This window comes from Peromyscus maniculatus, chromosome 1 (assembly GCF_049852395.1).
Source record: "Peromyscus maniculatus bairdii isolate BWxNUB_F1_BW_parent chromosome 1, HU_Pman_BW_mat_3.1, whole genome shotgun sequence".
Classification (NCBI taxonomy): Eukaryota; Metazoa; Chordata; class Mammalia; order Rodentia; family Cricetidae; genus Peromyscus; species Peromyscus maniculatus.
The window spans coordinates 73,174,679-73,189,280 of NC_134852.1; the positions used below are offsets into that span (position 1 = coordinate 73,174,679).

At 37.9% G+C, this 14,602-nt stretch overlaps 1 protein-coding gene across 1 annotated transcript in view; it reads right to left on the reverse strand.

Annotated features, from left to right (window-relative positions):
* Nucleotides 1–14,602, reverse strand: part of LOC107400294 (uncharacterized) — a 44,966-nt gene that overhangs the window by 15,804 nt on the left and 14,560 nt on the right. The window contains exons 5-7 of the mRNA XM_076544071.1: nucleotides 13,683–13,767; nucleotides 12,415–12,491; nucleotides 8,636–8,710 (exon numbers count right to left, since the gene is read on the reverse strand). Of these exons, the coding sequence (XP_076400186.1) occupies nucleotides 8,636–8,710; nucleotides 12,415–12,491; nucleotides 13,683–13,767 (237 nt within the window). The remainder of the gene's footprint in view (nucleotides 1–8,635; nucleotides 8,711–12,414; nucleotides 12,492–13,682; nucleotides 13,768–14,602) is intronic.

Consider the following 14,602-nt stretch of genomic DNA (forward strand, 5'->3'; position numbering starts at 1 on the left):
CAGAACACAGAACAAGCCAATAGATTAAATATAGAGGACAGGAAGTGGTGGTACATATCTGAAATCCTATCACGGGGGAAGCAGAGATCAGTTTGTATCTCAGATCATTCAAAGCTAACATGAACTACTTGGGATTGACTCAGTCTAAGGAAAAACCAAGCCAGGCATCATTGGAATACACTTTTAATTCTAGTACTCAGTTGTCATTTAACTTTAACACCTGCACATGAGATATCATACCTTTAATCCCAGGTTTTGGGAAACACATATACCATTAATCCCAGGACTAGGAAAGAAGTGATGGCTGGATAGACTAAGGTATATAAGGCACAAGGACACAAGGACTAGAGGCTTTTAAACTGGATAGCTTTTCGTTAAGGAATCAGAGCCATTTATTGAGATATCTCATGGAGTTGGCAGAGTGAGACATGGCAGCGTCTTGTTCCTTTGTTTCTCCCATATATCAAAATTTACCCCAATATCAGCTTCCATTTTTTTAATGAAATAGTCTGCCTACTGTTTGTACAACATTTATGGATATCACCAAATATGATAAGTAAACTCTCTATTAAATTTCAGGTATTTTACTATACCTACCAACTGTAACACAAATCTTAAAAGTTCTTATTAATAAAAACAAACCTGAAGGCAGGAATTGGGGTGAATACTGAAAGATCAGAGAAGCAGATCAAGCCACAGAAACCTCACATTGCCAATTACTTAAATGATCCTGTTTCCTCAGAATGGAAGCCACTGAGTCCTGATCCAGAATGAATCTCAGCTAAACTGCTGCTTGAAGACTAAAAGCTTAAACAACTCTAGTTTCTGGTCTTCAAGTCTTATCTACCTTTTTTATCCCTGTCATCACTTCCTGGAATTAAAGTCTCTTGTTACCAGGCCTGGCTGTTTCCAGTGTAGCCATGAACTCAAAGATATCCAGACAGATCTCTGACTCTAGAATGCTAGGATTAAAGGCGTGTGTGCCACCATTTTTTGGCCTCTATGTCTAGTGGCTGTTCTGTACTCTGACCCCAGATAAGTTTATTAGGATGCAAATATTTTGGGGAACACAATATTACCACAACACACTACCAATGCATTATGTCCCAAAACTGGATGGTAATGCAGAATGTCATATTTTCATTTGTATATTCCAATAATATTTCCAAGTTCTTCATAATTTAGAGCGGATAGCTTGCTGATATATCCATCTACAATGTGGTGTAGAGTATAAAAAGAGAAACATAAAGTAACTTGAGGTATATTCCTCAGAGTACACACACACATTGTGTTATGCAACCAACAAAAATTTCCTATCTCTAAAGCAATCCTTTTTCGTCCACCACTTTCAAACTTGTTTTTTGGACTCCTGGATAAAAAACATTAAGATTAAGCCAGTATCTCCACACTTCTTTTGTAATCCCTCATTCATAGAATAAGAGGTACACTGAGGAATGTTCTGCACATCAACATATCTAAACGCTGAAAAGTTACATTCTCTCTTAAACAACTTCTTTTTGAAAACAATGTCTTTTAACACTGCTTGGCACCCTTAAGCTTCTATGGACTGCTTACTAAATGTACTAATAGAGCAATTATTTCTACTAATACCACCTTGGTCTGCTACTTTGCAAACTGTAGCTAATATCACTATAAAAAAAAACCTCAGCAAATATGATAATTTTACCATCATCTCCAATTGTTAAAACCATGTGTACACCCTTCAAACACTTAGTAACCAAACCCATGGTATAATCACTTCTCAAGCAACATTGCTGGTAAAGATACCTCAGATGTCACTAGGAAAATTCCATGGGCTCCCATATATGTACCCAGTGGATGTGGGCATCAAATGTATCTAATCAGAGGTGATCCATCATACACTATTTGGGAAATAAAGCAAGAATACACATGCAGGGTCTCTCTATATGTGTGGCAAACCTGGGTGTACTATGTTTGATTTTACTTGGCTTCATCTCTCCCACCCAGAAAGCATCAATAGTCTATGTTGAAGACAAGGCAGAAAAAAAATCTAACAGATTCAGAGGGGACAGATTTATCTGTAGGAATAGTGTTATCTAGGGTCCAATGTGTAAAAGACATTGTAATTCACAGGCTAAGGATACAGAGAAAAGATCTGCAAAGTTACACAACAAACAAACAAACAAAAATATCATAACTAAGAACAAAGACATCTGTTGTGCGAATTACTTAGAAGGTAAAGATGTAATACCATCTTTTCAGCAGCAGTAAATACTGAATTTCAAGAAACCTCAGGCCTGACATGATTACATAATGAAGAATGGACTGACTAGGGAAGAAGAACAAAAGAACTACAGCTTGTATATAATAAAATACAAGGGGACTGCAAATCAAGCTTGGAAAGTTGAATCTGTGATGATAAATGACAACGGGATGATAACATCTTAATTTCCTGCAACACATTTTATTGTGAATGCATGCCTTGGGTGACAGGTAGGGTCTCATCAGCAAATGTCAGTGCCTGCTGTATTCATAGACACTAAGGGTTGCTTGTGAACAAAGACGATGTCATAAAAGTTCCCACAGTGACTTCCCATTAAGAAGAAAGGAGCCTGACTCCACTAGTGTCTCTCAATACAAACGTCTGAAATGGAGTATATTCCTAACAGATGATACAGCATTTCTAGTCTGACACAGCAATATCAATCTTAAAAAAGAAGCAGTTGCTTCAGAAGCAACTTCCTGCACAGAGAACAGAGAAGGTGACTGGGAGTTATAATGCAGGGAATAAAACAATCCCTGCCTATGCTGATTTCAACAGGTTCTGACTCCTGTAAATGTCAGAAGCAGTCTGCTTTGTCTATCCAATATATAGTCGGGCTTTGGTCTTTTCCAGAACCCACTGTGTCCTGGAATATGGCCAAAGCCTGACTGAGAAGAGCTTCCAATGCTGTCACTTTTATAAGGACTCCTGGCTTCTGATTGAAGGACAGTGTGCATTCAAATTCGTCTTAGAATAAGAACCAATAAGGACAGTGAACTCAATTCCAGCAATGGAGGCAAATCCTGAGGTTACCTTGGAGATGAACACAGGAGCTGCTGACTCATTCTTGTCTCAGACCTGAATACATGTAGAAGCAGAAGCAGCAAAACTGAAAGTGGATGAGAGGGGAAAGAACGTACTTGATCCTGAGTTCTCATTCCAATTATTAAAAGGAAAAAAAATGTGTGGCACGTAGGGCGAGATCATTTATCTTTTGCTGGTTTCTATCTCTTGCCTATCTACATGAAAGCCTCCATTTCTGCCTAAAGAAGAAACGATTGTGATTCTCTGTTGCCAGTTTCTGCTTGCTCCTACCAGTTTCTGATAAGACATGGTTGCTTCCCCAAGACAAATGATTAAATGCTTGAAATTAAGTTGTGACATGATACACACACACACACACACACACACGTATATATATACGTGTGTGTGTGTGTGTGTGTGTGTGTACATAGTGCCTGAAATGGGATGTTTGTATTGTTAATAGAGATGTGCATTGAAGACCTGCTCAGAATATCCCTATATCATAGCTGGCAGTGTCATATTGATTAAGCCATAATCTGATGTATTCCTTTTAGAAATATATATTCATGATACATATATACCTTCAGCAATTGCACATTTGTCTGCTTCATTTTTTATGTGGTTCCACACATGTCTGCATGCATTTGGCATTAATTTTGGTTCCACAGTGCCAATTCATACTCATAAAATTTCCTGTTCAGGCATTGACATAGAAGATCACTTCTTAAATATAACACCAGTAGCACAGACACTGAGAGAAACAATCAATCAATGGGACCTCTTGAAACTGAGAAATTATTGTAGAGCAAAGGATACAGTCAACAAGGTAAAGAGACAGCGTACATAATGGGAAAAGATCTTCACCAACCCCACATCTGACAGAGGGCTGATATCCAGAATATATAAGGAACTCAAGAAATTAGACATCAAAATGACCAACGGTGCAATTAAGAAATTGGCTTAAGAACTAAACAGAGAATTCTCAGCAGATGAAACTCAAATGGCTGAAAGACATTTAAGGAATTACTCAACATCCCTAGTCATCGGGAAAATACAAATTAAAAAAACTCTGAGATACCACCTTACACCTGTCCAAATGGCTAAGATCAAAATCACTGAGGACACATTATGCTGGAGACGATGTGGAACTTGGGGAAATCTCCTCCACTGCTGGTGGGAATGCAAGCTTCTACAACCACTTTGGAAATCAATATGGCGCTTTCTTAGAAAATTGGGAATCAATCTCCCCCAAGATCCAGCTATACCACTCTTGGGCATATACCCAAGAAATGCTCAATCATACCACAAGAGCACTTGCTCAGCTATGTTTATATCAGCATTGTTTGTAATAGCCAAAACCTGGAAACAACCTAGATGCCCTTCAACTGAAGAATGGATAAATAAATTGTGGCTCATATACACAACGGAATACTACTCAGCAGAGAAAAACAATGACATCATGAGGTTTGCAGGCAAATGGATGGATCTAGAAAAAATCATCCTGAGTGAGGTTACCCAGACTCAGAAAGACAAATATGGTATGTATTCACTCATAGGAGGATACTAGATATGGAACAAGGATGACTGGACTGCTACTCACATCACCAGTGAGGCTACCTGGAAAACAGGAGCCCAAGAAAGACATGGGGATCACCCGATGACGGAGAAATGGATGCGATCTACTTGAACAGCCTGGACATAAGTGGGAGCAATGAACAGTGAGGGTAAAGGGAAAGAGAACAGGAGATCCCACCCAGATGAAGAAAGAGGGAGAACAAGGAATGGGAGACCATGGTAAATGAAGACCACATGAGAAAAGGAAGAAACAAAGTGCTAAAGAGGCACGCAGAAATCCACAAAGATACCCCCACAAAAGACTGCTGGCAGTGACTGAGAGACAGCCGGGACTGACCTACTCTGGTGATGGGATGGCCAAACACCCTAATAGTTGTGCCAGAAACCCCATCAAAGGACTGAGGAATCTGGATGCAGACATCCACGGCTAGGCCCCAGGTGGAGCGCTGGGAGTCTAATTAGCGAGAAAGAGGAGGGTTTATATGAGTGAGAATTGTTGAAACCAAGGTTGGATAAAGCACAGGGACAAATAGCCAAACGAATGGAAACACATGAAGTATGAACCAAAGGCTGAGGGGCCCCCAACTGGATCAGGCCCTCAGAATAGGTGAGACAGTTGATTGGCTTGATCTGTTTGGGAGGCATCTAGGCAGTGGTACCAGGTCCTGGGCTTGCTGCATGAGTTAGCTGTTTGAAACCTGGGACTCATACAGGGTCGCTTGGCTCAATCTGGGAAGAGGGGACTGGACCTGCCTGGACTGAGTCTACCAGGTTGATCTCAGTCCTCGGGGGTGGCCTTGATGTGGAGGTGGTGGGAATGCGGGGTGTGCTGGGGGGAAAGAGAGGGTGGCAGGAAGGGGGAGAACAAGGGAATCTGTGGCTATTATGTAGAACTGAATTGTATTGTAAAATAAAATTTAAAAATGTAAAAAAATTCCTGTTCAGGATTAATGTGTGATTATTCATATTTTGAACAAATTCACTACATTACCATCACAGCTATAGTCTGCAATTACTCCGCCATCCTTTGATCATGTACTTACTCTATTTTTTGTTATTTTTGTTCATGTAAAGTACCTGAGTATGCATGAATGTGAGCAAAAATTTAGCCCATTGGCAACATCTCAGGGCCTGAATAGTTGAGAAAATCTATCTTTCCACTTTTGGCAGCTTACTAAATAAAATAAGACACTCATACATTTTTCACTTCACCATTCTTCCACAGGATACATTAGAATGTTCCCTGGTTTTCATAGTGAAAGAATTATGCATCAACATGCAGTTGATGCAATTGCAAGAATAGAGTTATGCTTAAATAGCCAGCACATTTTAGTGGCATGCAGAGTTGCACACCGATGTCACACTGATATAGCGTTTTCTCCCGGTATGAATGGTGATATATTGTGTACCCTAAATAATATATGTGAATATCACAGGAGAGAACACACTAATAGATTAAACATAGTGGTTCCATACACCTGAAATCATATCAGTGGGGAAGCCGTGATCTGTTTGTATCTGACAGCCTTCAAATCTACAAGAGACTATATGGGATAGACTCAGTCTAGGAGAGAAACAAAGACAGGTATTGTTGGAATATACCTTTAATTTGAATGCTTGGTTGTCATTTGCCTTAACACCTACACTTAAGATCTCACACATTTAATCACAGTAATTGAAAGTTACATATGCCATTAATCCCAGCACTAGAAAAGAAGTGCTGGCTGGGCAGACAAAAGTGTATAAGTCCTTATGATAAAGGAACTAGAGGCTTTTTGCCTGGAGAGCTTTCATCTAAGGACTCAGAGACATTCATTCAGAGGATTAATGGAGTTGGAAAAATGAGACATGGCAATGGATTGTTCCTTTGTTTCTCCCATCTGTCATAATTTACCCCAATATGAGCTTCTGGTTTTTTGTTTGTTTTATTTTTTTCTTATTTAAAATCCATCTACTATTTGTACAACAGCTATGGCATTTGCCACATATTTTAAGCAAACTGTTCATTAAAACTCAGGGATTTTATTTTCACTATCCACTACCTATGTCTTCACTACAAGAATTGGATAGTGATGCAAAATATCATATTTTGATTGTATATTCTAATAATTTTTCAAAGTTCTACATAATTTTGAACAGTTATCTTGCTGATATACCCATCTACATTGTTGAATAGACTATATTCAGGAAAACATAAAGTACTTGATGGATATTCCTGAGAAAACACACACATATTGTGATTATGCAACCAATAACTCCAAGAATTTTCTTTCTCTGACTCTATCCTTTTTTCCATCACTTCCAAACTTGGTTGTCTGTTTCCTAGATAAAAACATAGTATCTCAACACTGCTTTTGTAATCCCTCATATATGAATCAAAAGCTACAGTGAGGAATGTCCTGCACTTCAAAATATCAGAATACTGAAAAGTTATGTTCTCTCTTCTTCTTTTTAAAACTAATGTCATTCTAACACTTCTTGGCACGATGAAGCATCTATTGACTGCTTACTAAGCCATTAATATAGCCACTGTTTCCACTCATATCCTCCTGGTTCTATGAATTAGAAAATTGCAGCTAAAAGAACTATAAAAAAAGTCAGTAAAATTGATAAATTTACCACCATCTCCACTTGTTAGAAACAAGTGTAAATGCCTCAAAACACTTAGTAATGAGGCCCATGGTCTAATCACCTCTTATTCAACCTTGCTGGAAAAGCAAGCTCAGATCTCACTAGCAAAACCCCGTAAGCTCCCATATATGTACCCTTTCGAGGTTGGCATCAAATGTCTCTAATCAGAGGTGTTCCATCATGCAAAATTTGGGAAATAAAGCAAGAATGTACAGGAGAGTTCTTTCTATATGCCTGTCAGGCTTGGCTGTACTGTGTGTGATGTTACTTGACTTCATCTCTCCCACCCAGAAAGCATCCATAGTCTATGTCAAAGAGAAGGTAGAAAAAAATATAACAGATTTAGGGGTGGGAACAGTGAATGCATCTGTGGGAACAGTGCTATCTAGTGTCTAATGTATGACAAGACATAGAATTCAGAGGCTGAGGTTACAGGGACAAGATCTGCACAGTTACACAAAAAACAACCAAATAAACAAACAAATCATAGTCAAGAGCAAAGTCATCTGGTGTGTGAATAACTTAAAAGGGAAATATGTAATACCATCTTCTCAGCAGCAGTAAATAATTGATTTCCAACAAAGCTCAGGCCTGCTTGATGACATAATAAGGAACAGGATTTCTAAGACAGAAGAACAAAGGAACTACAGCTTGTAAATGCCAAAATACAAGGAGAATGCAAATCAAGCTTGCAACGTTGAATCTGTGAGTATAAATGACAACATAATGATAACAGTTTAATATCCTGCAATACATTATATTGTGAAAGTCTGCATTTTGTGACAGGTAGGGTTTCAGCAGCAAATATCACTGCATGATATATTCATAGACTCTAAGATTTCTTCGGAACACTGACAATGCCAGAGTAGTTCCCACTGTATCCTCCCAGGGTGAATGAGCCTGACTCCACTAGCATCTGTCATATACAAAGGTCTCCAATTGATTACCTTGCTAACATAACAGATGATACAGCATTTCAAGTCTGACACAGCAATATCAAATCTTAACAGAGAAGCAGTTGCTTTAGGAGCAGGATGCTATTTCCTGCACAGGAGATAGAGCAGGTGACTAGGATTTATAAAGCTGGATATGAAGCAATCCCTGCCTTTGCTTGGATTTCCACAGGCTCTGAGTCCTGTACATGTCAGGAGCAGTCTGCCTTGTCTATCCAATGTATAGTCGGGCTTTAGTCATACCCAGGATCTGATGTGTCCTGGAATATGGCCAGAGCCTGACTGGTAGGAGCTCGCAATGCTGTCTCTTTTATAAGCACTCCTTGCTTCTGATTGAAGGACAGTGTACATTCAAATTCATCGGAGAATAAGAACCAATAAGGACAGTGATCTCAGTTATAGCAATGGAGGCAAATCCTGTAGTTACCTTGGAGATGAACACAGGAGGTGCTGACTCATTCTTGTCTCCCTCTGAATACATGTAGCAGCAGAAGCAGCGAAACTGAAAGTGGATGAGAGGGAAAGAACGAAATTGATCCTGAGTCCTCACTCCAATTATCAAAAAGAAAAATACAACCAGTGGCAAGTTGGGAGTGATCCTTTATCCCTCTGCTGGTATCTATATCCTGCCTATCTACATGAAAGCCTCCGTTTATTCCTAGAGATGGACGATTATGATTCTGTGCTGCCAGTTGTTTCTTGCTGCTGACATTTTTTGATATGACATGTTAGCTTCCTCAACAGAAATGATTAAATGCTTGAAATTCAGTTGTGACATGAGCTATATATATATATATATATATATATATATATATATATATATATGTGTGTGTGTGTGTGTGTGTGTGTGTGTGTGTGTGTGTGTATAGTGCCTGAAAATGGATGTTTGTATGTTTGTATTGTAAATAGAGATATGAATTTGAAGACTTGCTCTGAACATTCCTAAATTGCATATCCTATCTTACAGTTTCATGTTGATTAAGGAATAATCTAATATTTTCCTTTTAGAAAGATATATTCATGATACATATATACCTTAGGCAATTGAACATTTGTCTGTTTGATTTTTGGTGTGGTTCTACACATGTCTGCATGTATTTGGAATTAATATTGGTTTCACGTTACCACTTCATACTCTTAAATTTTCCTCTTCAGTATTAACATGTAACAATTGAAATTTGGAACAAATTTATTGCATACCCTTCACTAGAATCTCTCTAGTCTGCAAATACTACTCCATCCTTTGATCATGTACTTGCTCTATTTTTGGTTATCTGTATTCCTGCAAATCATCTGAGTATGCATGGGTTTGAGAATAACTACTAGCACATGGGTAGAATACCAGGGATAGAATAGTGGAGAAAATCTGTCTTTCCACATTTGTCTGCTTACTAAAAAATGTAAGCCACTCATACATTTTTTTAATTCACCATTCTTCCACATGTTACACGAGAATGTTCCCTGGGATTTATAGTGAAGGTATTATCCATGAATATGCAGCTGATACAGTTTCCAGACTACAGGTATGCTTAAATGGCCATCACATATTAGTGACATGTAGACATGCACATCAAAGTCAGATAGAGATAGTGTTTCTCTCATGTATGTGTGGTCATATATTTTGTTCCCTAAAGAATGTGCCTGAAGACCGCAACACAGAACAAGCCACTAGAGTAAACATAGAGGCGAGGAAATGGTGACAAACATCTAAAATCCCACCACTTAGGAAGCAGAGATCTGTGTGTATCTCTGAGCCTTCAAAGCTATGCAGGATTAGATGAGATTGATTCATTCTAAGGAAGAAACAAAGCCAGGCATTATTGGAATACACCTTTAATTCTAGTACTTGGTGGTCATTTGCCTTTAATACCTGCACTTGAGATCTTACACATTTAATCCCAGGTTTTGGGAAGCACTTATGCCATTAATCCCAGCACTAGAAAAGAAGTGATGGCTGGACACACTAAGGTATATAAGGCCAGAAGAAACAGGAACTAGAGGCTTTTCACCTGGATAGCTTTTGGCTAAGGACTCAGAGACATTCATTTAGAGGATTCATGGAGTTGGTAGAGTGAGACATGGCAGTATCGTTCTTTTGTTTATCCCATGTATCAGAATTTAAGCCAAAATAAGCTTCCGATGTTTCATCTTTAATTAAAAAGTGCATCTACTATTTGTACACAGTTATGAAATTCTCAGAATATGTTAAGCAAACTGTCCAGTAAAACTCAGGTATTTTACTCTCACTATCCACTCACTATGCCTTTGTCCTAGAATTGGATGGTAATAACCTGCCATAATTTAATATGTATATTCTTATAATATTTCCAACTTCTTCATAATTCTGAACAGTTAGTTTGCTGATATATTCAAATACATTATGGTGTAGACTATATTCAGGAAAGCATAAATTAATTTAATGGATATTCCTCAGAAAACACACATTTTTTGATTATGCAAGTAATAACTTCATAAATTTCCTATCTCTGATGCTATCCTTGTTTTCCACCACTTTCAAACGTGGGTGTCTGCTTCCTAGATCAAAATATAGCATCAACCCAGTATCTCCACACTTCTTTCAATGTATCTCATACATTGCACAAGAGCTATATTGAGGAAATACCCTAGACTTCAAAATATTGAAATATGAAAAGTTATGTACTCTCTTCTTCTTTTTATAAAATAATGTCACTTTAACATTTCTTAGCACGATGAACCTTCTATTGACTGCTTCCTAATCCATTAATATAGGTATTTTGTTTCTAATTCCCTCCTGGCTCTGTTAATTTCAAACTGCAGGTAAAAGCACCTAAAAACTGTCATTAAAATTGATAAATTTACCCTCATATCCAATTGTCATAAAGAATTGTAGGTGCTTCAAAACACTTAGAAATCAGCCACATGGTCTAATCAAGTCTTACACAGCCTTTCTGGTAAAGCAAGCTCAGGTCTCACATCAAAATTCTTTGGGTTCCCATATATGTTACTGTTGGATCTGGGCATCAAATGTCTCTAACCAGGGACTTCCATCATGGACTAGATGGGAAATAAAGCAAGGATGTGCAGTTGGGGTCTCTCTATATGCCTGGCAGGTTTGGGTGTACTATTAGTCATGTTACTTGACTTCACCTCTCGAACCCAGAAAGCATCAATATTCTATGTTGTAAAGAAGGCAGAAAAAATATAACAGATTCAGAGGTGGTAGATGAATCTATAGGAACAGTGTTATCTAACTTCCAATGTATTATAAGACAGAGGAGTTCATAGGTGGAGGTTACAGAGAAAAGATCTGCACACTTATAGAACAAACCAAAAAAAAAAAAAGAACAAACAAACAAATTATAACCAAGAAACAAGAAAACTGGAGTATAATTATTTAGAAGGTAAATATAAAATACCATCCACTCAGCACCAGTAAATAATTGATTTGCAACAAATCTCATGTCTGGCCTCATGAAATAAAGAGGAATGGGCTAGGGCTTTTAAATGGCAAATTCAATGAGACATCGAATCAAGCTGTGAGAGATTAATCTGTGATGACATATTGCAACAGGGTGATCAAAACAATTACTTGTACTACATTTAATTGTGAAAGCATGCCTTTTATGATAGTTAAGATTTCTTCAACAAATGTCACTAAATATTATACATCTAAACTCTAGGGGTTGTTAGTGAACACTCACTATGCCGGAATATCTCCCACAGTAGCTTTCCAGGTTGAAGAAAAGAACCTGACTCTGCCAGTATCTGTCATATACTAATGTATGCAATGGACAACATTCCTAACAGATGATACAGCATTTCAAGTCTGACACAGCAATATCAAATCTTAACAGAGAAGCAGTTGCTTCACAAGCAGGATGCTACATCCTGCACAGGAGACAGAGCAGGTGACTAGTACTTATAATCAAGGGAATCAAACAATCCCTGCTTTTGCTGGGATTTCCACAGGCTGTGAATCCTGTACATGTCAGGAGCAGTCTGCCTTGCCTATCCAGTGTATAGTTGGGCTTTAGCCACACCCAGGACCCACTGTGTCCTGGAATATGGCCAGAGCCTGACTGGTAAGAGCTCATAATGCTGTCTCTTTTATAAGCACTCCTTGCTTCTGATTGAAGGACAGTGTACATTCAAATTCATCATTGAATAAGAACCAATAAGGAGAGTGATCTCAATTCCAGCAATAAAGGCAAATCCTGAGGTTACCTTGTAGATGAACACAGGAGCTGTTGATTCATTCTTGTCATCCTCTGAATGAATACATGTAGCAGTAGAAGCAGTGACTGAAAGTGGATGAGAGGGAAAGAATGAAATTGATGCTGAGTTCTCACTCCAATTATTAAAAGGAAAAAAAAGTGTGGTAAGTGGTGGGTCATCATTTATCCCTCTGCTTGTGTCTACATCTTGCCTATCTACACAAAAGCCTCCATTTCTGCCTAGAGATGGACGATTATTATTCTCTGCAGTCAGTTGCTGCTTGCTGCTGACAGTTTCTGATATGACATGTTAGCTTCCCCAACAAAAATGATGCAATGCTTGAAATTCAGTTGTTACAAGAACAGTATATATATATATATATATATATATATATATATATATATATGAATATGTATACACACACACACACATACATGCATATGTATGGTTTTATATGAATGCCTGAAATGGAATGCTTGTATTGAAAATAGAGGGTTGACTTTGAAGCCCTGCTCTGAAAATCCCCAATTTGCATATCATAGCTTAAGGTGTTATGTTGATTAAGCAATAATCTGATATATTCCTTTCAGAAAGTAATACTCATGATGCATATATACCTTCAGCAATTGCACATTTGTTTGTTCGATTTTTGGTGTGGTTCTACACATTTGCATGCATTTTGCATTACTTTCAGTTTCACAATTGCAATTCATACTCATACAATTTCCTGTGCAGTAAAATGTGATTATTGAAATTTTGAACAAATTTGGTACATCCACCTCATTATAAATAGTCCTCAAGAACTACTCATTGTTTTTTCATGTACTTGCTCTATTTTTTGTTTTCTTTGTTCATGTAAAGCACCTGAGTATGCATGGATATGAGAACAACTACTAGCTCATGGACATCATCTCAGGGCGAGAATAATTGAGAAAAAAAAACTTTCCACTTTTGTCAGATTAGTAAATAATATAAGCCACTCATACATCTGTCACTTCACCATTCTTCCACAGGATACATTAGAATGTTCCCTGGTTTTCATAGTGAAAGAATTATGTATTTATATGGATCTGATACAATTTCAAGAGTAGAGATATACTTAAATAGCCATCACATTTTAGTGTAATGATGAGGTGCACATCAATGTGAGGTAAACATAGTGTCAATCCCAGGTTCATATGGTGATATAGTATGTACCACGATTAATGTGCCTGAAAAACAGAACAGAGAACAAGCCTCTAGATTAAACCTAGAGGACAGGAAGTGGTGGGACACACCTGTAATCCTATCACTGGGGAAGCAGAGATCTCTTGGTATCTCAGCGCCTCAAAGCTACCCTGAACTACATGGGATTGACTCAGTCTAGGAGAGAAACAAAGACAGGCATTGTTGAAATACACTTTTAATTCTAATACTCAGTAGTCATTTGCCTTTAACTCCTGTACTAGAGATCTCACACCTTTAATCCCAGTATTTGGGAAGCACTTATGCCATTAATTCCAGCACTAGGAAAGAAGTCATGGCTGGGCAGACAAAGGTGTATACAACCTGAAGAGACAGGACCTAGAGGCTATTCACCTGGATAGCTTTGGCTAGGGAATAAGAAACATGCCTTCAAGAGATTCATGGAGTTGGCAAAGTTAGACATGGCAGTGGCTTATTACTTTGTATCTCCTATCTATCAGAATTTACCATAATATCAGCTTCTGTTTTTTTTAATTAAAAGTCCATTTACTATTTTTACAACAATTATGGAATTTGCTGAAAACATTAAGCAAACGACTAAAACACTCAGGTATTTTATTGCAACTGTCCACTCACTATGTGTTATGTCCTAGAATTGGATAGGAATGCAAAATGTGATATTTTCAATTGTATATTCTAATAATATTTCCAAGGTCTTCATAATTCAGAGCAGTTAGCTTCCTGTTATGTCCATCTACATTGTGATGTAGCCTATAAACATATACAAATAAAGTAACTTGAGGGATATTCCTCAGAGAACACACACAATTTGTGATTATGAAACCCATAACTCTATAAATTTCCTATCTCTGATGATATCCCTTGTCTCCCAAAACTTCTAAACTTGGTTGTTTGACTCCTGGATGAAAACTTTAGAATCAACACAACTCCTCCACTTTTCATTTGTAATGTGCCATACATGGTACAAGAGCTACACTGAGGAATGTTCTGC